The 26672-nt window shown below is 41.8% G+C and overlaps 1 protein-coding gene across 10 annotated transcripts in view; it reads right to left on the minus strand.

The window, feature by feature from the left end:
* The window catches only part of lrrfip2 (leucine rich repeat (in FLII) interacting protein 2), a 60512-nt gene that overhangs the window by 21311 nt on the left and 12529 nt on the right, over positions 1 to 26672 (minus strand). For 5 of the 10 annotated variants that reach the window (XM_046359052.1, XM_046359055.1, XM_046359051.1 and 2 more), the window contains exons 3-8: positions 6533 to 6619; positions 6168 to 6230; positions 3503 to 3565; positions 3369 to 3410; positions 3059 to 3136; positions 2287 to 2370 (exon numbers count right to left, since the gene is read on the minus strand). In XM_046359052.1, the coding sequence (XP_046215008.1) occupies positions 2287 to 2370; positions 3059 to 3136; positions 3369 to 3410; positions 3503 to 3565; positions 6168 to 6230; positions 6533 to 6619 (417 nt within the window). The remainder of the gene's footprint in view (positions 1 to 2286; positions 2371 to 3058; positions 3137 to 3368; positions 3411 to 3502; positions 3566 to 6167; positions 6231 to 6532; positions 6620 to 26672) is intronic. The other 5 variants (XM_046359058.1, XM_046359059.1, XM_046359060.1 and 2 more) reach the window with 2 other exon arrangements.

Below are 26672 nucleotides of genomic sequence, written 5' to 3' on the forward strand. Positions count from 1 at the left end.
ACATTATTCATTACAAGATTTAGTTGAGGTTTAGGGTTTAGTGAACGATTAGTCCCAAATACAATGCATTCAGATTTTGAAATATTTAGGACCTACTTATGCCTTGCCACCCATTCTGAAACTAACTGAAGCAGTGATTTCACTCGCTGTAGTAGCTGACGTGTATAGTGTTGAGTCATCTACATACATAGACACACTAGCATTAATCAAGGCCAGTAGCATGTCATTAGAAAGAATTGAAAAAAGTAAAGGGGCCTAGACAGCTGCCCTGCGGAATTCCTGATTCTACCTGGATTATGTTGGGAGAGGCTTCAATTAAATTACACCATCTGTCTTCTGTTAGACAGGTAACTCTTTATCCATTATATAGCAGGGGGAGAAAAGCCATACGTTTTTCCAGCAGCAGACTATGGTTGATAATGTCAAAATTCGCAATTAACAAAACAGCTCCCACAATCTTTTAATCAGACATTTTTTCTCAGCTAATCAGTCATTTGTGTAAGTGCCGTGCTTATTGAATGTCCTTCCCTATAGAGTGCTGAAAGTCTGTCAATTTGTTTCCAGTAAAATAGCATTATTTCGAGTCACACAATTTTTTTCAAAAGTTTACTAAGGGTTGGTAACAGGCTTATTGGTTGGCTATTGGAGCCAGTAAAAGGGGGCTTTACTATTCTTGTGTAGCGGAATTACTTTTGCTTCCCTCTAGGCCAGCACACACTTTAGATTGACGATATGGCAAACAGGTGTGGCAATATCGTCCACTATTATCCTCAGTCATTTTCCATCCAAGTTGTCATACCCCAGTGGCTTGTTATTGTTGATAGACAATATCTTCACCTCTCCCACACTCACTTTACGGAATTCAAAATTACAATGCTTGCATAATTTGATCAGTTATACAGTTAAATGTGCTGCCATTTGGATGGAAAATTAGCTAATGATGGTGAAAATCTGGAGTTAGGCAGTATAGTGTACAAATACATATGCATGTAAAAAGCACCTTTTCTGGTAAAGCATGCAATTAAAGCGATTAAATCAAGCTCTTCTTATCCCACTCACTATGCAAAAGCTCTCACACACACTATCACATCTGAAATCAGTGTGTAATGACATTCAAGTTTACAAAAGAGGAAAACTAAAATGAACACATGGCTGATTGAACTATACTGAACAAAAATATAAACGCAACGTCACATGTTGGTCCCATTTTTCATGAGCTGAAATAAAAGATTCATTAGCTGAAGTAAAATATTTCAGAAATGTTCCATATGCACAAAAAGCTTATTTCTCTCAAATGTGGTGCTAAAATTAGTTTACATCCCTATTAGTGAGCATTTCTCCTTTGACAAGATTATCTATCCACCTGACAGGTGTGGTATATCAAGAAGATGATTAAACAGCATGATCATTACACAGGTGCACCTTGTGCCGGGGACAATAAAAAGCCACTAAAATGTGCAGTTGTCTCACACGACACAATGCCACAGATGTCAAGTTTTGGAAGGCGCATGCAATTGGCATGCTGACTGCAGAATGTCCACCAGAGCGGTTGCCAGAGAACTGAATGTTAATTTCTCTACCATAAGCCACCTCCAATGTTGTTTTAGAGAATTTGCTGATACAACTGTGGGCTTGCACAACCAAGGAATTTATGAACAAGTTGTTGGAAAGTGTCTCAGAGAAGCTCAGCTACGTGCTCATCGTCCTCACCACGGTCTTGACTTGACTGCATTTCGGTGTCGTCACCGACTTCAGTGGGAAAAAGCTCACCTTCGATGGCCACTGGTACACTGGAGAACTGTGCCCTTCCCCGATGAAGCCTGGTTTCAATTGTACCGGGCAGATAGACAGTGTAGTGTGTATGGGGTCATGTGGGCGGTTAGCTGATGCCAACGTTGTGAACAGAGTTCCCGATGGTGGAGGTGGGGTTATGGTATGGCAGGCATAAACTACAGACAACAAACACAATTGCATTTTATTGATGGCTATTAAAATACACAGAGATACTGTGACGAGATCCTGAGGCTCATTGTCGTGCCAGTCGGTCATTTTCTTTAAGGTATCTGCGATCAACAGATGCCTATCTGTATACACAGTCATGTGAAATCCATAGATTAGAACCTAATGAAATGTATTTCCATTGACTGACTTCTTTATATGAACTGTAACTATTTGAAATTGTTGCATGTTGAATTTATATTTTTGTTCAGTGTATAACAAGACAGATGAAAGTCACTTTTACTGTGAATCAATCCCCTACAAGCTCAGCAAGAGACAAGTACATACAGTGGAGCGGGAGCTCTTCAGAGAGGAGCTACCCTTCACAGAGGAGCTACTCTTCAGGGCCGAGCTATTGGACAGGCCGTCAGACTGGGGAGAGAACAAGGTTCATGTGAAATATGACCACCACAAGATAAAAACAGCCAATAGGCGGCTCTTGGCAGAGATCTCAAACTGGCGGCCCGCAGGCCAGATGCGGCCCATGAGCTGATTTGATGTGTCCGGTTGTCTTAGTAAATACAGCCCTCGCGGGAAGACCGAATGTGGTCCCTCGGGATAAACGAGTTTGAGACCCCTGCTCTTAGGAGTGACAGACGGACATGCTGTGAGTGTGTTCGCACTGCAGATTACTAAAAAATTGTGAGAACGAACGGCACACCAAGTCATAGCTACATTTTGACAGTTGGTGCATGACACTGCAAAACTGTGAGGTTAAATGATAAGCTAAATGTCTTTTTCATTAGGAAAATGGGTTAGTAATGGACATTGAATTGTTTATTAAACACTATCACGCTGAGTCATTTGCGGTAGCCTGGTAATTTTGTCTTTTGAATGTCATTACAAGCCACAAAGATGTTAGCCTAGCCCATGACAACATAGAATATAGCCCTGCCTAATATAGCCCAGCTATCTTCCTCTGTACCCCAGCTGTAAATTCAACACTGGTCTTTTATGGGCCAGCAAACCCATCCCCATTTCCCTTCTTTACAATGTCATGCAATTCATCCCACCTTTACCAGGAAACACACACATGCACACACCCGCAACACAGACGCACCACCAGGTCTCTTCGATGAGAGGTGCAGGCCAGGCTTTTATAAGATGAGCTGCCCAGGTCTCGCAATGAGGAGGTTGACTTCAAAACCAGAACACACACACCACAACATAATTACTCAAGGAACATTGATGTATTCCAATTTGTAACAAATTCTAACAATTAATGAGACACATAAGCCAATGCTGTCTCGACAAGGTCAATGGTCTCACACATCAGTGTGGACTTTCCAACAGAAATCTACCTCCATATTAATAGTCAGACTAAAATAATGACATGACAACCGTCAATGAGAATACGGAAATGTACACACCCTGTAGCTTCCAGTGCTACGGACAGACATGACATCATCATCCTGTTGCAGAGAAACACGGGGACAGACAAATAGGACGTCAAGACAAGTCAGGAAATAAGATAAAGGTGAGAAAGAGATGAAAGTATACAGACCCGCCGATGATGGCTACTGGATCTAGTACTAGTTCCAGAGTGCCGGGCCTTCTCTGTGTCGGCCTGGAGATGGAGAACGTTGGAACTTAGAGAGGAGAGGGAGATGCAAAGGAAGGCTAATACTCTACATGCGATGACGTAACAACGCATAACACATCTTGATGTTAATGTTAGTCCAAACATCTCCAACAACCTGGGCAGCTCCTTTAATCCATCAAAAACACTGCAACAAGAGCTGTTCAACCACAGAAAAGATAAAGGAAACCTGTGTTTCCACACAGTAATTCAATTGAAAAGTTACTAGCTAGCTACAGTATTGCATACACAGTCCTAAGCACACATCTTTTCGTTGGGTCGTTTCACCTGAAAAAGGATCTCGATACCCACATTCTCAGATTGTTCTGGAATTGTTTGTTATTTTTTTTTTTTTAAATACAACTTGTGACTGTGTCAGCGTGCATGCGCCCGGCTAGCCACAGGAGTCACAAGAGCGTGATGAGACAAGGCCATTCCGGGCCGGCCAAACCCTCCCCTAACCCAGACGACGCTGGGCCAATGGTGTGCCGCCTCATGGGTCTCCCGGGGTGCTTATGTATGCCAGTTACGCTCTACACCCTTGTAAAGCAAATTAATGTGCTTAATTTTAAGAAGTTCATTTGGCAACTTTAGTTGTGCTACAATTAAGCTGGGCATCATATATAATTCACAAGTTACAGACTAATATTGTCACGCATCAGACTATTCTTGATGTAATCTTGTCTGTACATACAGTTGAAGCCGGAAGCTTACATACATCTTAACTCAGTTTTAACCCTGTTTTAGGATCACCACTTTATTTTCAGAATGTGAAATGTCAGAATAGAGAAATTGTTTTATTTCAGCTGTTATTCCTTTCATCACATTCCCAGTGGGTCAGAAGTTTACATACACTCAATTAGTATTTGATAGCATTGCCTTTAAATTGTTTAAATGGTGTCAAATGTTTCGGGTAGCCTTCCACAAGCTTCCCACAATAATTTGGGTGAATTTTGGCCCATTTCTCCTGGCAGAGCTGATGTAACGGAGTCAGGTTTGTAGTCCTCCTTGCTTGCACAGGCTTTTTCAGTTCTGCCCACACATTTTCTATAGGATTGAGGTCAGGGCTTTGTGATGGCCACTCCAATACCTTGACTTTGTTGTCCTTAAGCCATTTTGCCACAAATTTGGAAATATGCTTGGGGTCATTGTATAGATACTTTTGGACCTGTTTCCTCCAGCATCTTCACAAGGCCTTTTTCTGTTCTGGGACTGATTTGCACTTTTCGCACCAAAGTACATTCCTCTCTAGGAGACAGAACACGTCTCCTTCCTGAGCGGTATGACGGCTGCATGGTCCCATGATGTTTATACTTGCGTACTATTGTTTGTACAGATGAACGTGGTACCTTCAGGCGTTCGGAAATTGCTCCCAAGGATGAAGCAGGCTTGTGGAGCTGATTTCTTTTGATTTTCCCTTGATGTCAAGCAAAGAGACACCGAGTTTGAAGGTAGGCCTTAAATACATCCACAGGTACACCTCCAATTGACTCAAATATCAATTAGCATATCAGAAGCTTCTAAAGCCATGACAATTTTCTGAAATTTCCCAAGCTGTTCAAAGGCAGTCAATTTAGTGTATGTAAATTTATGACCCAGGGATTAAATGTAAACTTATGTTACAGCGAATTATAAGTGAAATAATCTGTCTGTAAACAATTATTGGGAAAATTACTTGTGCCGTGCACAAAATAGATGTCCTAACCGACTTAACTATAGTTTGTTTAACAATACATTTGTGGAGAGGTTGAAAAACGAGTTTTAAATTTGTTTTCATTTAGAACGGACCATTATCATGCACCTGTCTCGAAACATGTCATTTACGCTACCCTTATCCCGTGGATCATTTAAATGCCAGCCAGGGTAGCCTGATGTAAATGCCAGCCTGTTGTAAAGATAAGCAATGTGCTTAATATTAGGACAGTTGATAAATATAGTAGGCTTAGCCTATAGAAAGCTGATGGGATCCTCTTAGAGGCCATCACTATTTTCTCACACAACTGCGTATCCTATAGAAATGTTGCGCAACATGAGCTCTCATGAAGTGTTTGATGAGATTTTCCATTACATTTGCATTGATGTCAGAGTGATTAGAGGGACAATAGAGTGCTGAGTACCAGGCAGTTAGCAAGTTTGTTAGGCTACTAATGACCATCAGCAGCATCAGAGCTTAGAGAAACCTAATTACTGTCACGTGGAATTTGACTGCCTTTATGACTCGTGATTGCCGGTAATACGGTCACCGCAACTGCCCTAGGAACTCGCCTATTTCAGAAACGCTCACTCAACAGTGGTTAGAGAACAGAAAACAGGACCATAGTACCTAATTCAAAATGCATATCAACATTAGCCCCAAACTGCCTCATTGCATAGCATAAACGACCCAAATGAGGCCATAGCCAACTCTCAATGCACAGCCACAGATAAAGGTGTCTTCTACGCAAATACATTGCAGAACAACATTTATAATGTGATGCAAGGTTCTGTCATCAGAGGGCACCGTTTAGGGGGATAGAGGGCAGCTCCCATACACAACAGAGCAGGCTGTGTTAGTACAGAGAGAGGCCCATGCTCCCTGGCCTAACATTACCATCCATTGGTGGATCGAGCCCCAGCTTTTCCTGCTGCTGGATGAGGAGTGGCGAGAGGAGAGCTGGACAGAACAGGGGGAGGGAGGGAGTGCCATGGAGTTGAACACACAACTACCTTATTATATGATTTAGACTCAGTCACACAAGGTTCATCACTTACATACAAGGGAAAGTACATGTGAAAGATGGTTTATGTACAGATATCTGGATTTGATCTGTGAACATGCAGCACTCGTAAACCCCAACATCTTCTGGTTCAACAAGAGAAATGGCAGGATCTCTTTCTTGAATTAATCAGTGTTGAATCATTGACTGTACCTGTATCACTAAGTGTGTGTATGTGTGTGTGTGACAGAGTGTACACCTCTTTCTGTTGCCGTTCGAGTTCTCTCATTCGGATGTCCCTCGCTTCCGCCCTGGCCACTCTCTTTGCAGCCAACCTGGCCTCCGCCTGTGGGACAAAACATGAAAAAATGAATTAGTAGGGATGTGCATCTTCCCCTTTAAAGACGATTTGATATGTATATGGGCTCTGATATGATACAGCAACAATACGTTTTAGTTTGAAACGATTCCGTTTGATAAGAGGAACCGATCAATGCGATTCGGTGAATCACACTAACATTTGTTACATAAACACATTCAAATCTGCTGCTGATGGAGCTCATGATGTGTGCCTCTGATCTGTCTGAGCTGACTTCTGTTTGTTGGTGTGTGTGCAAATTATGTATTATCTAATTGTCTATGGTGTATGTAGGCACCTGAGCTGAGAAATTGGGCAATTGAGCATCCACCACCCCACTATCAGATAAGGGGGCCCATGTTAGCTTTTTGTACCCCCACTTTTGATGTGAAATCACCATCACCCACTAATTAATTGTTCATTTGAGCGTGTTTGAGCTAGTAATGTATCAATATTTATCTTTACATTTTGCTATGATATAGCCAATGAATATATAGCACAACTTTGGATTTCACCACCATCTCAAAAATCAAACGGTTTAGACTATTTGGAAGTTTTTACGAAGTGAACTTCTACTTTCCTCCCGCGAAGTGCTTGGTAGAAAAAGTGATTGTTATCCTCGTTATCAACTTAACCCTGTATTTCTAAAAATGAGCATATACAATGATTGTAAAGCAAAACTACCAAAACTGTTACTTATGGTGAACCTGAACAATCGAAACAAGGCAGCAGTAAACATGTTACCCCCACAGGAATGATGCAAGACTTCCCCGGGTTGTTTGGCATACAAAATGACTTATTGATCAATGACTGTCAAAATGGTTACATACTTAAGATTAGGCATTTTCGGAAGATAGAAAGTAATATGGACAACAAAAAATAAAAAGTGAAAAAAAATAAATAATTGTGAACCAACAGTTGTAATTTATTTTACCTTTATTTAACTAGGCAAGTCAGTTAATAACAAACTCTTATTTTCAATGACGACCTAGGGTTAACTGCCTTGTTCAGGGGCAGAACGACAGATTTTTACCTAGTCAGCTCGGGGATTCGATCTTTCAATCTTGCAACCTTTCGGTTACTAGTCCAACGCTCTAACCACTAGGCTATATATTTTCTGACCGATGCACTTGGATCGGTTTGGGGTCCCGCGTACCGATGCACTCACATCTTAACATGCTGACCACACCGCTCGTGCACAAAATAAGCACCAACGAGGTGCTCACATAGAAGTCAGTTATATTTGTGATGCTGAAAGCGGTGCAAGTCAAATACCCACGTGCCATTTCCTCATTGGTTATACTACCCATGTGGGTGATTGAAAGATGAACAGTTCTGCCGGTCGTTGTGGTAATACTATGAAAGTAAGATGCCAATCGCCATATAAAGTCCAAAGAAGAAAAAACCTGGAAGGAGGAGAGACGACTAGAAACGACTCAGTTGACCGTTTTATGTGTGGATTTATTGTCGGAGTAGAGGACCTTGTGCATTTCAAGTAAAATAACTTCACGTTTATTTCCCAGGACAAATTAGCTAGCAACAACAAGCTAGCTAAATAGGACAAATTAGCTAGCAATTGCAAGCTAGCTAGCTAAATTGCCATAAATGTTTCATGCTTTTTGACCTATCCCGAAATTAATATAATTGGTTCAGAGTGTTTTGATATTACAACCTGCGTGTCGTGATCGCGTTTGATGTGGGGGGACAAAATCAATTTACACGTACGTCCGGTTTGAGTACGGTGTTAAACATTTGAACCAATGCGTATCAGTGAATCGTTACATGCCTAGTCATTAGCGCCGACGACCTCCTGGCAGGGGCCCTTACTCTGGGGAAACACCCAATTATGTGAGAGGTACAAAAATATCCCCAAGGGACAATTCTATTTCACCAGGTAGGCCAGTTGTGAACAAGTTCTCATTTACAACTGTGACCTGGCCAAGCTAAAGCAAAGCAGTGCAACAAAAACAGCACAGAGTTACACATGGGATAAACAAACGTACAGTCAATAACAATAGAAAAATCTGTATACAGTGTACACAGCCAAAAAGGTGTTGACTTTGGGGATGACCAGTGAAATATACCTGCTGAAGCGTGTGCTACAGGTGGGTGTTGCTATGGTGACCAGTGAGCTGAGATAAGGCAGAGCTTTATCTAGCAAAGACTTATAGATGACCTAAAGCCAGTGGGTTTGGTGAGGAACATGCAGCGAGGACCAGCCAACGGGAGCATACAGGTCGCAGTGGTGGGTAATATATGGTGCTTTGGTGACGAAAAGGATGGCACTGTGATAGACGGCATCCAATTTGCTGAGTAGAGTGTTGGAGGCTATTTTGTAAATGACATCGCCGACGTCAAGAATCTCTAGGACAGTCAGTTTTACTAGGGTATGTTTGGCAGCATGAGTGAAGGAGGCAAGAACCCAATACTATGGAGAGCGCAACCCCACCACACAGCACTAATCACCACACACTGGGATATCTGTTTAGGAGGAAAAAGCTTAAAGGAATAGTTCACCCAAATTACAAAATGGCCAAATTGGTTGCCTTTCTTACTCTGTAAGCAGTTTATGGACAAGACAGCAATCCATGCTTTGGTTTACCTGGCCACAGTCTCCAAATGCTAACTTTTTAGAAATTATTAGCATTTTTTACGCTTCATGTCCAAATCATCTTAAAGTAGACTTATTGAGCTACAATCAATTCTAGAAACTCAAATAAAACTATTTGTCACATGCGCCGAATACAAGTGTAGACCTTACTGTGAAATGCTTACTTACAAGCCCTTAACCAACAGTGCAGTTCAAGAAGAGTTAAGAAAATATTTACCAAATAAACTAAAGTAAAAAACTATAAAAAGTAACAATAATGAGGCTATTTACAGGGGGTACCGGTACCGAGTCAGTGTGCTGGGGTACAGGTTAAAGGTAATTTGTACATGTAGGTAGGGGTGAAGTGACTATGCATAGATAATAAAGAGTGAGTAGCAGCAGTGCACATAACAAATGGGGGGTGGGGAGGCAATGTAAATAGTCCGGTGGCCATTTGATCAGCAGGCTTATTTATGGCTTGGGGGTAGAAGCTGTTAACTTCTTTGGGATAGGGGGTGGTATTTTGACGTCCGGATGAAAAGCGTGCCCAAAGTAAACTGCCTGCTACTCAGGCCAAGAAGCTAGGATATGCATATAATTGGTAGATTTGGATAGAAAACACTAACGTTTCTCTAAAACTGTTAAAATAATCTCTGTGAGTATAACAGAACTGAAATGGCAGGCAAAACCCAGAGGACAAACCATACCCCCCAAAAATGTGTTCATCCATACATGGATGTCAATGACTGGCACTTTTATAATAGGGCGAAATCGGGCCCAATTGCAGTTCCTAGGGCTTCCACTAGATGTCAACAGTCTTTAGAAAGAGTTCCAGGCTGTTTTTTGGGAAAAATTTGCCAGAAATTGCACGACCATCTGTAGTACGCACTACCCTCTGCTGCAGCAGCAGCATCTTGTGGTGCTTTCAAGACAACTGGGAACTCTGAAAAATGTGAGGTCAAATCAGGATGTCGGTGATATTCAGGACGGAAAGTCGGAGCTCTATTAAAGACCACAGTTTCCGAGTTGGAATTCCGAGGTGGATGACTTTTCAAAAACTATTTTTTCCAGTCTTCTTGAACTCACTTAAGTAGTAAGATTTCCGAGTTGTTTTGAATGCGGCGTCAAACGACAACGGAAGGCAGGCTTCATCAGCGCGTCACATAACACTTTCACTGAGCTAGAGGCAGTATGCATTTTGAAAACAGACATAATTGTTTGAAACTTTAACATTTTAATACATATGAGGCATGTCTTACCTTGCCTCAAAGTAGCCTATTAGATCTCCTCTCTTTCTAAATTTATAATGGCTATTTTCCATTAGATGAAACTGCTTGCATGTGCATTGCCTTTTTGGCAACTGTGTTTTCCCGTTAACTGCATTACTGAACAAACATTCACACGTAGCCTACTGCCTTGTACGCATTTCTGCACTTATGTGATTAAAAAGTTGATCACCATTTTAAGCTTACGATCTGGTGTGATCAACTTATTGATTAAAAATAGCTTTTTTAAATTTTTAAATGTAGCCTCGGCCTAATGGTTGTATGAATTTGGGATCTATCGTCCCACAACTGTCCCAGAATGGGCTATTTCTTTCTCGACAAGCTGACCAATCGAACAAGTAGCCTAAACTTTTCTACTATAGTAGATTGACATAGGCTAGTGATTTTGTGAAAAAGTAAATGTGGACAGTTATTCTAACATGTTCAAAGTGCACATCAGAATTCGGTAAAAAGAACCGCACGTCATTGCATCTACGACTTGCATGTTCTGTTAATATGAATGACCATATTCTAAATGTGACTTCTGTAATCCTCTGTATCACGGAGGCGCTCCGCACTGCTAAAGCTAACTCTCTCTCCACTGCTCTCATCCTTCTAGATCTATCGGCTGCCTTCGATACTGTGAACCATCAGATCCTCCTCTCCACCCTCTCCGAGTTGGGCATCTCCGGCGCGGCCCACGCTTGGATTGCGTCCTACCTGACAGGTCGCTCCTACCAGGTGGCGTGGCGAGAATCTGTCTCCTCACCACGCGCTCTCACCACTGGTGTCCCCCAGGGCTCTGTTCTTGGCCCTCTCCTATTCTCGCTATACACCAAGTCACTTGGCTCTGTCATAACCTCACATGGTCTCTCTTATCATTGCTATGCAGACGACACACAATTCATCTTCTCCTTTCCCCCTTCTGATGACCAGGTGGCGAATCGCATCTCTGCATGTCTGGCAGACATATCAGTGTGGATGACGGATCACCACCTCAAGCTGAACCTCGGCAAGACGGAGCTGCTCTTCCTCCCGGGGAAGGACTGCCCGTTCCATGATCTCGCCATCACGGTTGACAACTCCATTGTGTCCTCCTCCCAGAGCGCCAAGAACCTTGGCGTGATCCTGGACAACACCCTGTCGTTCTCAACCAACATCAAGGCGGTGGCCCGTTCCTGTAGGTTCATGCTCTACAACATCCGCAGAGTACGACCCTGCCTCACACAGGAAGCGGCGCAGGTCCTAATCCAGGCACTTGTCATCTCCCGTCTGGATTACTGCAACTCGCTGTTGGCTGGGCTCCCTGCCTGTGCCATTAAACCCCTTCAACTCATCCAGAACGCCGCAGCCCGTCTGGTGTTCAACCTTCCCAAGTTCTCTCACGTCACCCCGCTCCTCCGTTCTCTCCACTGGCTTCCAGTTGAAGCTCGCATCCGCTACAAGACCATGGTGCTTGCCTACGGAGCTGTGAGGGGAACGGGACCTCAGTACCTCCAGGCTCTGATCAGGCCCTACACCCAAACAAGGGCACTGCGTTCATCCACCTCTGGCCTGCTCGCCTCCCTACCACTGAGGAAGTACAGCTCCCGCTCAGCCCAGTCAAAACTGTTCGCTGCCCTGGCCCCCCCAATGGTGGAACAAACTCCCTCACGACGCCAGGACAGCGGAGTCAATCACCACCTTCCGGAGACACCTGAAACCCCACCTCTTTAAGGAATACCTAGGATAGGATAAGTAATCCCTCTCACCCCCCCCCCCCTAAGTTTTAGATGCACTATTGTTAAGTGACTGTCCCACTGGATGTCATAAGGTGAATGCACCAATTTGTAAGTCGCTCTGGATAAGAGCGTCTGCTAAATGACTTAAATGTAATGTAAATGTAATTCTGAGCACCGTGGGAGGACAACCTAATGAGGTTACGCACCCAAAACATATGGTCCAGTAAATTTCTCAAATGTCTGGTAAATTAAAATGTCAGGCGCCACATTTTCCTAACTGAAACCCTGACTCCAATGCTTCCCACAATAGTGTCAAGTTGGCTGGATGTCCGTTGGGTGGTGGACCAGTCTCGATGCACATGGGAAACTGTGGAGCATGAAAAACCCAGCAGTGATGCAGTTCTTGACAAACAGGTGCCACTACTATTAATACGCTGTTCAAAGGCACTCAAATCTTTAGTTTTTCCCATTCATCCACCGAGGGGCACACACAATCCATGTCTCAATTGTCTCAATGGCATATATATATATTATTATTATTATATATTATATTATTATTATATTATTATTATTATTATATCAAGGCTTAACACTCCTTTTACCAATCTCCTCCCCTTCATCTACACTGATTGAAGTGGATTTAACAAGTGACACCAATAAGGGATCATATCTTTCACATGGTCAGTCCATTTAATGGAAAGAACAGATGGTATGCAAGGTAGATGTGCATTTTTAATGGGTAGCTAGCTACCAATTCTTTGTGGCTAGTTAGCCGGTTATCCCTATTGACTTACTATGGACTTACCCATTCACTGAACTTTCTGCCAGCCAGAACGGCAATAGAGACGAACCAAGATATACACGAAGCAAAGTTGTACTTCATAACTATCAGCTAGCTTTATGTGAATCATAATAATTTTAAAATGACCTAAATCGAACATTATGCAAGGTAGATCTCAATTCTTCACAGGTAGCTACCTAACGATTCTTTGTAGCTACAGTTGAAGTCAGAAGTTTACATACACCTTAGGCAAATACATTTACTCAGTTTTTCACAATTCCTGACATTTAATCCTAGTAAAAATGTCCTGTCGTAGGTCAGTTGGGATCACCACTTTATATTAAGAATGTGAAATGTCATAATAAGAGGGAGAATGATTGATTTCAGCTTTCATTTCTTTCATCAGAAGTTTACAAACACTCAAATAGTATTTGGTAGCATTACCTTTTAAATAATTTACTTGGGTCAAACGTTTCAGGTAGCGTTCCACAGGCTTCCCACAATAAGTTGGGGGAATTTTGGCCCATTCCTCCTGACAGAGCTGGTGTAACTGAGTCAGGTTGGTAGGCCTCCTCCTATAGGATTGAGGTCAGGGCTTTGACTTTGTTGTCCTTAAGCCATTTTGCCACAACTTTGGAAGTATGCTTGGGGTCATTGTCCATTTGGAAGAGCAATTTGCAACCAAGCTTTAACTTCCTGACTGATGTCTTCAGATGTTGCTTCAACATATCCACATAATTTTCCTACCTCATGATGCCACCTATTTTGTGAAGTATACCAGTCCCTCCTGCAGCAAAGCACCCCCACAACATGAAGCTGCCACCCTCATGCTTCACGGTTGGAATGGTGTCCTTCGGCTTGCAAGCCTCCCCCTTTTTCCTCCAAACATAACGGTGGTCATTATGACCAAACAGTTCTATTTTTGTTTCATCAGACCAGAGGACATTTCTCCAAAAAGTACAACCTTCGTCCCCATGTGCAGTTGCAAACCGTAGTTTGGCTTTTTTTATGGCGGTTTTGAAGCACTGGCTTCTTCCTTGCTGAGCGGCCTTTCAGGTTATGTCGATATAGGACTTGTTTTACTGTGGATCTAGATACTTTTGTACCCGTTTCCGCCAGCATCTTCACAGGGTCCTTTGCTGTTGTTCTGGGATTGATTTGCACTTCTCGCACCAAAGTACATTAATCTCCAGGAGACAGAATGCGTCTACTTCCTGCGCGGTATGACAGTTGCGTGGTCCCATGGTGTTTATACGTGCGTACTATTGTTTGTACAGATGAATGTGGTACCTTCAAGTGTTTGGAAATTGCTCCCAAGGATGACACAGACTTGTGGAGGTCTACAGTTTCTTTTTCCTAAGGTCTTGGCTGATTTATTTTCCCTTGATGTCAAGCAAAAAGGCACAGAGTTTGAAGGTAGGACTTGAAATACATCCACAGGTGCACCTCCAATTGACTAAAATTATGTCAATTAATTTATCAGAAGCTTCTAAAGCCATGACATCATTTTCTGGAATTTTCCAAGCTTTTTAAAGGCACAGTCAACTTAGTGTGTATAAACTTCTGACCCCTGGAATTGTGATACAGTGAATAATCTGTCTGTAAACAATTGTTGGAAAAATGACTTGTGTCATGCACAAAGTAGATGTCCTAACCGACTTGCCAAAACTATAGTTTGTTAAATTTGTGGGGTGGTTGAAAAATGAGTTTTAATGACTGCAACCTAAGTGTATGTAAACTTCTGACTTCAACTGTATATGGTTAGCTAACAGTAATAGCTAACCAGTTAGCTCTATTGGCAGGTAAACATGTCTAAATTAACACAGCATGTATTTATTAACGTATCAAGATAACATATTGTAGTCAGGCTGTACATGTACTCAAGTAATGTCTGAAAGTACTACTTTTTTTATCTGTTACATTTGACCAAATCACTTTAGTTACATATATTTGTTGTCTTGACCAATGACATCTATTCAACATAGCTTGTCATCCATCAAAACATTGGCTCTCAAAGTTTAAATGAGTGAAATTCATTTAAATGAATGCTATTGAAATTATGAAATGATTCCAATGTCTTGAGTAACGTTGACCTTTTTATGAAATCGAGCACATTGATAAGATTAGTTCAACTTTGAATAAGATCGCAATTGAAACTGCACAGCCTACCTGTGCTGGAGGACATCTGCAAGATGGTACTGGCATACTTGAATAATAAATTAAAGTCAACTCAATTGCACTAAGTTGATCTTTTTGTTTTCTGTCACAATTTACCAGAAAGATGTAAAAAAAAAGTGTAACCGTTACTTAAGTAGTTTTCTGACCATATACTTTTTTTTATAAACTCTTAAGTAGTTTAGGAGGGTTACGCTGGCTTGAGTAAATGTCAATCTAAGCAACAGTACTTTTACTTAAGTACAGATTTTAATTACTCTACCCGCCTCTGTTCACAACACAGAATTCTGAAAGTTTCTAATTTCGTCTCCTCTGGTCAATGTAGGTAGTAAGATCTGAACCAGGCTTACTTTCACTGCTTTTGGGTCAAGTTTGTGGAACTTGAAAATTAAGTTGATTAAAACAGGTTTCTTTCTCAAATTAAATGTTCATGACTTTGATTATATTTTTTAGGATGGTCTTCCTCCATAATCATCAGTTACACGATTGTACAATTACCCCGCCAACCCTATTCATCTTATGATGTCTTAAAGTAATTCCAAGTGTTTTGTTTAGAAGTGCAATAAGCTACTGAGATGTTTCCTCTAACATGTTCAAGCTGGAATGCACAATTCAAGATATTTTGATGCAACCTAATCCAGTGATTGTCATGAATTTTGGATTGACAATTAGGCTACTGTTGATATATATATTACTGTAAAAATAAGGGTCCAGAATTTGTTTATTAATAGAGACTACTGCAATGCTCTACTCTGGCTACCTGGATAAAGCACTAAATACATTTCAGTTACTGCAAAAAACGGCTGCGAGAATCTTGACTAGAACAAAAAAAAGTGAAAATCTTACACCAGCGGCTTCCTGTTGAGGTTAGGGCTGATTAAGGTTTTACTGCTAACCTACAAAGCATTACATGGGCTTTGCGCCTACCTACTGTATCTCTCCGATTTGGTCCTGCCGTACATACCTACATGTACGCTACGGTCACGACGCAGGCCTCCTTATCGTCCCTAGAATTTTTAAGCAAACAGCTAAAAAGGCAGGGCTTTCTCCTATAGAGCTAGATTGTTATGGAATGGTCTGCCTATCCATGTGAGAGACGCAGACTCGGTCTCGACATTTAAGTCATTACTGACGACTCATCTCTTCTGGCCAAGGGGTGCGAAGGTGAACGGGCAAGGCATGGGAGGGACGAACCACCCTTGCTGTCTCTGTCTGGCCGGCTCCCCTCTCTACATCGGGATGCTCTGCCTCTGACCCTATTACGGGGGCTGAGTCACTGGCTTACTAGTGCTCTTCCATGCCATCCCTAGGAGTGGTGAGTCACTTGAGTGTGTTAAGTCACAGATGTGATCTTCCTGCCCGGTTTGGCGTCCTCTCGGGCTCGTGCAGTGGAGATCTTCGTGGGCCCCGTCTCAGGGTAGTAAATGGGTCTGTTGATATCCCTCTAGTGGTGTGGAGGCTGTGCTTTAGCAAAGTGGATGGGGTTATATCCTGCCTGGGTGGCCCTGTCAGGGGGGTATTGTCGGACGGGGCCACAATGTTCCCTGAACCGCCTTTCAGCCTCCAGTATCTATGCTGCAATAGACTATGTGCCGAGGGGCTAGAATCAGTCGGTTATATCTGGTGTAATTCTCCTGTCTTATCTGGTGTTATGTTGGAATGTAAGTGTTCTCCCTCTAATTCTCTCTCTCCCCTCCCAGAGGATCTGAGCCCTAGGACCATGCCTCAGGACTACCTGGCCTGATGACTCCTGGCTGTCCCCAGTCTACCTGCTGCCCCAGTTTCATCTATTCTGCCTGCGGTTATGGAACCCTCTCTCTCGGTTTTGATCACTAACCATAGTCAAATAGTTTGCCATGGTGTACTATCAATTTAGGTCCAAATAGCAATGCATTTGACTTTGTGCTGTGTTTCCCAATAAGTAATGTAGTTTTGACTCGGCTGTAATTTGGTTTACTCTGTTTGGATGTTCTGGTACTGAGGCTTCAGTGTGTTAGTAGAACACGGTTTGTAACTCAGCCCAGGACCAGCTGGATGAGGAGACTTTTCCAGTGGTGGAAAAAGTACCCAATTGTCATACTTGAGTAAAAGTATAGATACCTTAATAGAAAGTTACTCAGGTAAAAGTCACCTAGCAAAACACTACTTGAGTAAAAGTATTTGGTTTTAAACATACTTAAATATCAAAAGAAAATGCTAAAGTATTAATCCTTTCAAATTTCTTATATTAAGCAAAGCAGACGGCACCATTTTCTTGTTTTTAACATTTACAGAGGCACACTCCAACACAGACATTATTTACAAAAGATGCATTTACGTTTAGTGAGTCCGCCAGACCATAGGCAGACGGGATTACCACGTGTTCTTTTCTGCTAAGCATTCAAAATGTAATGAGTACTTTGGGTTGTCAGGGAAAATTTATGGAGTAAAAATAATATTGTATTTTAGAATGTAGTGAAGTAAAAGTATAGATACCCCAAAAAACTACTTAAGTACTACTTTAAAGTATTTTTAGTTAAGTACTTTACACCACTGCTTTTTTCTTTGCACAGCTCTTGGTATTGCAGGGCTTGGTAATGATGAGGGGCTCACTGTATTTGAGATGTTTTCAAAACGTAATTGTTATTTTTGAGTCTTTATTATTAGTGGATACTGGCCTAATTCTGCCCTGCATGCATTGTTTGTAGTTTTCCTCTGGACATGTAAGGAGAATCTTACAGAACTCTGCATGCAGGGTTTCAATGGGGTGTTTGTCCCATTGGGTGAAATCTTGTTTTGCAATTGGACCCCACACCTTGCTGCCATAAAGTGCAATTGGTTCAATGACACATTCAATTAGTTTCAGCCAATGTTTTTATAGGTATTTCAATTTGAATGTATTTTTAATGCCGTAGAACGCCTGTGCACTTTCTCAGTTCATTCACTTCCTTATTAAGTGATTTTTAAACCTAAATAATTGTAGTGTGTGCAGTACTCTATATAATATTGTACCAATTGAGAACTTGTCTAAATCCCTCAAATCTGGATCTTCTGGAAAATTATTATTTGTGTTTTGAGGATTTAAGTACTGCTCTAGCAGGTCCAGGCTCTGCTGTAGGCCATGTGCTATGAGTGACAGCAGGTACAGGTCATCTGCGAAGCGTAGGCATTTAACCTCTGAATTGTGGAGACTAACACCAGTGGCTGAGGATTTTCTAGAATAGTAGCCAATTCCTTGATGTAAATTTTGAATAGTGCAAGTCTCAGATTGCAACCCTGGTTAAAGAATGTTATTTTCTTGACAATTTTGATGCCGCACGTATTGACAGTATACATTTAATTATGTAATAATTACTCCTTAAACTACTTTGTAGAACAGTCCTGTATGCCAAATAAAATCAAATGCTTTTTGGTAGTCGATAAAGCAAGCATACATTTTGTTATTATTTTTGTGGACATGTTTATCTATCTGTGTAGGGTGTAAAAATGATTGGTCATGCGATGTTTGGGTATAAATCCAATTAGGCTTTTACTCAAGACGTGCTTATTAGGAAAGTTTAGAACGCATACATTTATAATACTACAAAAAACCTTCACCAGGTTACTATTCACATAATGCCTCTAATTGTTAGGGACATTTGTCTCAGTCCTTAAAGATTGGGGTTATGAGTCCTTGATTCCAGATGTCAGGGAAATAACCTACAATCAGGATCAAATTAAACAGCTTTAATATAGCCAATTGAAATGTTGCACTAGTGAATTTCAGCACGTCATTTAGGATGCCATCAGGTTAAGCATGTTTATTTTTATTTCTTTGAGGGCCTGAAGTTTCTTAGAGTTCCTGGTCAGTAATTGGAGAGTCAAATGGATTTTGATTGTCCTTTATAGCTTTTTCCAATCCATTCAACTTCATTAATTTGCCATTGTTCTGCTTTTGCATCAATTTGAACGGTGTTGTAGAGTGTTTTAAAATGGGTTGTCTATATGCCACCATTTTGTAATTGCAAATTCCTCTAGTTTTGATTGAACTTTTTCCAATTTTGCCAGAAGTTGTTTGTGTTTATGGACTCTTAGTGTCAGTTGCTTCTTGTTGTACTGTTCCTTTTTGGCGTAATTCACCATTATTTGGGTCTCTGTGCTTTTGGTTTGATAGTGTTCTATGTTAATTCCTCATAATTTTACGAATCGGCATTAAACCAGTTGTCTTCTCAAATCAAACGTTGTCACATGCGCCGAATACAACAAGTGTAGACTTTCCCGTGAAATGCTTACTTACAAGCCCTTAAATCTTCTTGAACTGCACTGTTGGTGAAGAAAATATTTACCAAGTAGACTAAAATAAAAAGTAATAAAAAAAGTAACAACAAGAATAACAATAACAAGGCTAGATACAGCGAGCACCGGTACCGAATCAGTGTGCAGGGGTACAGGTTAGTTGAGGTAAGTATTACATGTAGGTGGGGTGAAGTGACTATGCATAGATAATAAACAGCAAGTGGGCTGCAGTGTACAAAAGGCAGAGGGGGGGGGGGGTCAATGTAAATTGTCCAGTGGCGATTTTATTAATTGTTCAGCAGTCTTATGGCTTCAGGTAGCAGAGAAAACAGTCTATAACTTGAATGACTGGAGTATTTGGCGATTTTATGGGCTTTCCTCTGACACCGCCTACTATATAGATCCTGGATGGCAGGAAGCTCAGCCCCAGTGATGTACTGGGCTGTACACACTACCCTCTGTAGCGCCTTACGGTCAGATGCTGAGCAGTTGAGCATGCTCGGAGTACACGTTCTGGTAATCCATCTGGCGGCTTTGTGAATGTTGACCTGTTTAAAGGTTTTGTTCACATCGGCTACACATCTGCGTTATCACACAGTCATCCAGAACAGCTGGTGCTCTCGTGCATGCATTTAGCTCATCTGGTAGGCTCGCGTCATTGGGCAGCTCGTGTCTGGGTTCCCATTTGTAGTCTGTAGTTTTCAAGCCTTGCCACATCAGACGAGCGTCAAAGCCGGTATAGTAGGATTCAATCTTAATTCCGTATTGACGCTTTGCTTGTTTGATGGTTCGTCTGAGGGCATCGTGGGATTTCTTATAAGCGTCCGGTTTAGTCTCCCGCTTCTTGAAAGCAGCAGCTCTAGCCTTTAGCTCGATGCAGATGTTGCCTCGAGCTTCTGGTTGGGATATATACAGTCACTGTGGGGACGACGTCATCAATGCACTTATTGATGAAGCCGATAACTGAGGTGGTGTACTCTTCAATGCCATTGGATGAATCCCGGAACATATTCCAGTCTGTGCTAGCAAAACAGTCCTGTAATGTAGCATCCGCGTAATCTGACCACTTCCGTATTGATCGATGCACTGGTACTTCCTGCTTTAGTTTTTGCTTGTAAAGCAGGAATCAGGAGGATAGAATTATGGTCAGATTTAACAAATGGAGGGCGAGGGGAGAGCTTTGTATGCATCTCTGTGTGTGGAGTAAAAGTGGTCTAGGATTTTTTTATCTGGTTAAACATGTGACGTGCTGGTAAATTTTTTAAACTGATTGAAGTTTGCCTGCATTAAAGTCCCTGGCCACTAGGAACGCCGCTTTTAGGTGAGCATTTTCTTCTTTGCTTATGGCCTTATAGAGTTGGTTGCGAGCGGTCTTAGTGCCAGCTTCGTCCTGTGGTGGTAAATAGACGGCTACGAATAATATAGATAAGAACTCTTGGTAGATAGTGTGGTCTACAGCTTATCATAAGGTACTCTACCTCAGGTGAGCAATACCTCGGGACTTCTTTAATATTAAATATCGCGCACCAGCTGTTATTGACAAATAGACATCTCCATTCCTTGTCTTACCAGAGGTAGCATCTCTGTTCTGCAGGTGCATGGAAAATCCCGCTAGCTCTATATTGTCCGTATCGTCGTTCAGCCACGTCTTGGTGAAACATAAGATGTTAGTGTTTTTATTGTCCCGTTGGTAGGATCATCTTAATTGTAGGTCATCAATTTTATTTTCCAATGATTGCATGTTAGCAAGAAGAACGGATGACATTGGGCGTTTACTCGCTTGCCTACGGATTCTCAGAAGGCTGCCCGATCTGTGGCCCTTTCCCTGTGTCTTTCCTTCACACAAAAGGCGGGGGGTCTGGGCCTGTTCCAGTGAAAGCAGGATATCCTTCTCGTCGGACTCGTTAAAGGAAAAAGGTTCTTCCAGTCCGCGGTGAGTAATCGCTGTTCTAATGTCCAGAAGTTATTTTCGGTCATAGACGGTAACAGCAACATTTCGTACACAATAAGTTACACAAAAGGCATGAACAAAATAGCACAACTGGTTGAGAGAATGTAAAACAGCCATGTTCATCGGCGCCATCTTGTCTGTGGTCTTGTATTTTTTTTTTAAAATCAATTTCAGTTGTGCTTCATTTGCAGTTTGCCTGAATATACTGATGTTTTTTACTGCTAGATTGATGCCTTCTTTACTGTGAGTGGATGTGGTATACAGAATGTTATCTTAGAGTGTTTGGATTCTGGTTGCTTTCTGGTATTCTTCTGTGCTGTTTTGGGACAATCTGTATGAATTTCTGAATTTGTATAGCTTCCTTGGCTGTGAATGTATGGTTGCTTCCATGTCTGTTCTTTTGAGGAACAAGGTAATTTTGCCGTGATCAGAGGTGTTAGTGGCTTGACTGTGAATGAGCTGAGATAAATGGTCAATGTCTGTAATCATATAGTCTACTGTGCTGTGGCTCTCAACCCCCCCTCTCTCGAACCCCCCTCTCAAACTGCATTGCTTGCTGTTGGAAACCCAGTTTTAGGCTGGGTTTCTGTATCTGGGTTTCCGTATAGCACATCTGTTGATGTAAAAGGGGCCTTATAAATTTGATTCATTCATTCATTCAGGGCCAGTTCACCACCTGAGCAAGTGGAAAATTATAACACATTTGGTTGATGATCTCGAACTCTAAATATAATACCCACTGCTAGTAGCCATGTATTAATCTAACAGTAAATGTGAAGTCCTAAAAAAACTACATATGCACTCGCAATGGCCGATGTGCATTTCGCAAGCTCCATATCTCAAAAGCCATATCAGATATCTCGGTTATAAAACAGTGAGCTACTAGCTCAATATTGAGAGATGCAATAAAAGCTCTTCAACAGGGACAACAGTGGTCTCTAAAGGCCCCCCCCCCCCCCATAATTGCATTTTTAAATGTTAAAACAAACAAAGCATTTTTCGGGGGCGCACGTAAGGGGAGACAGATAGTGGTTCGCCCATCACAGCAGGGGGCCAAAGCAAAATAGGCATGGTCGCAAAATGTGACTCAATAATTTGTTGCAGTCTGGAGCCCTGTATACACAGTACACTGAACAAAAATATAAACTCAACATGCAACAATATAAGATTTGACTGAGATTCAGTTCATATAAGGCTCTCGGTCAATTGAAATAAACTCATTAGGCCCTACTCTATGGATTTCACATGACCGGGAATACAGATATGCATCTGTTGGTCACTGATACCTTAATAAAAAAGGTTATGAGCGTGGATCAGAAAACCAGTCAGTGTCTGGTGTGACCACCATTTGCCTCATGCAGCGCAAAACTTCTCCTCCGCACGGAGTTGATCAGGCTGTTGATCGTGGCCTATGGAATGTTGTCCCACTCCTCAATGGCTGTGTGAACTTGCTGGATGTTGGTGGGAACTGAAACACGCGGTCGAACATGTCGATCCAGAGCATCTCAAACATGGGTGACGTCTGGGGAGTATGCAGACCATAGAATAATCCCACCGCCACCATGGGGCACTCTATTCACAACATTGACATCAGCAAACTGCTCACCCACACGATCCCTTAAACGTGGTCTGCGGTTGTGAGGCCGGTTGAACGTACTGCCAAATTCTCTAAAAAGACATATGGTAGAGAAATTAACATTCAACCCTCTGGCAACAGCTCTGGTGGACATTCTGCAGTCAGCATGCCTATTGCATGCTCCTTCCAAAACATGAGACATCTGTGGCATTGTGTCGTGTGACAAAACTGCACATTTTAGAGTGGCCTTTTATTGTCCCCAGCACAAGCTGCACCTATGTAATGACTGTGCTGTTTAAACAGCTTCTTGATATGCCACACCGTTTAGGTGGATGGATTATCTTGGCAAATGAGAAATGCTCACTAACAGGGATGTAAACACATGTGCACACAACATTTGTAGAGAAATAAGCTTTTTGTACATTTGGAACATTTCTGGAATCTTTTATTTCAGTTCATGAAACATAGGAACACCAATCCCCCTCAATGAGCTCGTTTATGATAAGGCAATGCCATGTTAGGATAGGATCACGCTAAAAGAGGTGGTTGGCATTACAACGCACCCTTGCACGTTAGGCTACACAACAGCATACAATCTGCATCTCACTCTGCTGCAGGCTATAGAAGTGTGTACTAATCTGCAACACAATGGAGACCAACTCCAAACAAATCAACAGAACAAAATTGTGGAGACCAAATATAAATTATCCCGAGAGATCTGTGACAGAGAGCTACTGTACCACATGCAGTGGTTGACCAGTTTCCACATGAGTCACAGCTCTATAATACTGTCCTTAGTAGAGTGCTTGGGATGCCTCATCCCCAACAACATGTGCTAACCATCAGTTTAGAGAGGCTAATTTAAGGACCTCAAAAAGGGGAAACGACAGTGGACAAACACAGTGACAAAGAAAAATTTGGGAGGATAAACTAGGCCTTAAGGCTTTTAAACAAAGTTAGATGTGGTGTTGGTTCACCAGTCGCTAAATATGCAATCATTCAATGGCAGCCAATATTTTTTCAATCAACATGCATGCAGGAAGGCAGATGCATGTAAATCTACAAGCACAGCAATGGATTTGAAAGATGACATAGGTAGTCTACTCTGGAGGGGTGAAGGCATATCCCAATTTCACTTCATTTACCCCAGAGGTAGAGGGGGAACGGGGTTCATTTTGCAAAGCGCCTCAGCAGCAGTGGCTAATTTAAGTAGACCATGCTCCCGCCACCCCCCAAGGAGACCCATAATATGTGTGTGAGTGAGAGTGAGTGAGTGTGAGAGACACACACCAGCAACTGACTACTCTGCTATGACAACACCACCACCATCTACAAACACCATAGCAGAAAAACACTTATCTTCAACAAAAATATGCTGCATCAATGGTATGGTGTAGGCTACAGAGTATCTCCTTGCAAACAAACAGTCAACATTCCAGCCAGTGCTTATCTGTGGTGCTAGAATGGGCCACCAGTAGGTCTATTCCTGTTGAGTGGGGAAAAAAATAGCATTGGGGGGAAAAAAAAAAACATGCCTTTGTTGTGCAAACATGCAATGCCATGTGGGACGTTTTCCTTAATCAAATGTCTCTTCTGCCTCTCTTATGTTACAGCCGAGCGGTTCACCCACAGTGCATCTGTCAGAAGTCTTCAGCCATCTCTGGAGATTTCCACTCTCGATTAGGGTCGGTGAACTCACCCTTTGGTCATAAGCCTCTCGATATTTTCTATTGACTAATCATGCGGATGGTCTGTCTTTCTCTAAACAGCTGCTGTCTATGACAGCTTTGCGAGCAGAGTGGCACAACCATCACATTGAGGTTTATGTGACTATGAGCACCGCAAGCCAACTAAAATTGTTTCAATGCTTTGGCTTAAACTGTCAGATTCTAATTGGACCTTCCTCTAAGAAAAGAAAATGGTGGGATTCAAAGTAAAAATTAGGGCGTATTTTTGCACTGTTAAAATGGATTAGTGAGGCTAATAGACTAGTGTGTGTGTACCGTTTTCCACAAGCACATGGAGTTGCCAGCCAAATAGGAAAAGTAGCCAGACAGGCTCCCCTCGGGTTAAGACATTTTTGAAAAACAAATTCTATTTTGGTGGCCTTTTGGTACATTCTAATGCCTTGATTCCAATTAAGTTCTTGGTCCATACGTGTTAATAAAAGAGCTAGCACGACATCAGTTAATTTACTGAAATAATTAACAAGTGTTTGCAACACTTTGTGAATAGCAGTATGTAATTTACTCCCCCCAAAAATACTTGTTTAGCAACTGACCCACAGATGTCTTATTAATAACCCTATTCACTCATTGGAATTGTCCTATATAGGCCTAAATTGAATTGTTTCTTACAGCAGAAATACAAAAAGCATATTCTTAATAAGCATTGTAGCAATTGAAACAGTTTGGAGATGGGATCAGTTCACCTGACAAGACAATCCAGACAGTGTTGATTGTATGTGCATTTTACATTTACTGTACTTTTCACCGCATTTGTTAACAAAATCTGAATTCTCCAGATACATTCAGTAACAAGAATATTCCTGTAAAATGTGGTGTAGGCAAGACAAAATAAATGACAAGGTTTGAGCGAGGCGCCAAATTTCCTTTTTAGCTCTCCTAGCTGTGCCATTGAGGAACTAAAGCAACCACACGTGTAGTTTTTGTTTGGAACAACTCTGCATCCCCACCGTCACACAATTACTGTTTATGTTCATGCAATCCAAAAATCCCCGTTATAAACCGAAATCTGAGTCAGGTGGGCATAATTTGAAACCTTGTTCAATTGCCAATGTGACTCAAAGTTTAACACCTGTAACTGCCATTTCCTACAATTTAGAGCAAATAATACACATAGTACCATTCAAAAGTTTGGGGTCACTTAGACATTTACTTGTTTTTGAAAGAAAAGCACATTTGTCTATTAAAATAACATCAAATTGAAATACAGTGTAGACATTGTTAATGTTGTAAATTACTATTGTAGCTGAAAACAGCAGATTTTTTATGGAATAGCTACATAGGTGTACAGAGGCCCATTATCAGCAACCATCACTCTTGTGTTCCAATGGCACGTTGTGTTAGCTAATCCAAGTTTATCATTTTAAAAAGGCCAATGATCATTAGAAAATCATTTTGAAATTATGTTAGCATAACCAGCTGAAAAATGTGTTCTGATTAAAGAAAACTGTCCTTATTTAGGCTAGTTGAGTTTCTGGAGCATCAGCATTTGTGAGTTTGATAACAGGCTCAAAATGGCCAGAAACAAAGCACTTTCTTCTGAAACTCGTCAGTCTATTCTTGTTCTGAGAAATGAAGGCTATTCCATGCAAGAAATTGCCAAATAACTGAAGAGCTCATACAAGGCTGTGTACTACTCCCTTCACAGCTTCATTAAATAGTACCCGCAAAACACCAGTCTCAACGTCAACAGTGAAGAGGCGACTCCGGCATGCTGGCCATCTAGGCAGAGTTGCAAAGAAAAAGCCATATCTCAGACTGGCCAATAAAAAGAAAAGATTAAGATGGGCAAAAGAACACAGACACTGGACAAAGGAACTATGCCTAGAAGGCCAGCATCCCCGGAGTCGCCTCTTCTCTGTTGACGTCGAGACTGGTGTTTTGCGGGTACTATTTAATGAAGCTGCCAGTGGAGGACTTGTGAGGCGTCTGTCTCTCAAACTGGACACCCCAATGTACTTGTCCTCTTGCTCAGTTGTGCAC

This window comes from Oncorhynchus gorbuscha, linkage group LG08 (assembly GCF_021184085.1).
Source record: "Oncorhynchus gorbuscha isolate QuinsamMale2020 ecotype Even-year linkage group LG08, OgorEven_v1.0, whole genome shotgun sequence".
NCBI lineage: Eukaryota > Metazoa > Chordata > Actinopteri > Salmoniformes > Salmonidae > Oncorhynchus > Oncorhynchus gorbuscha.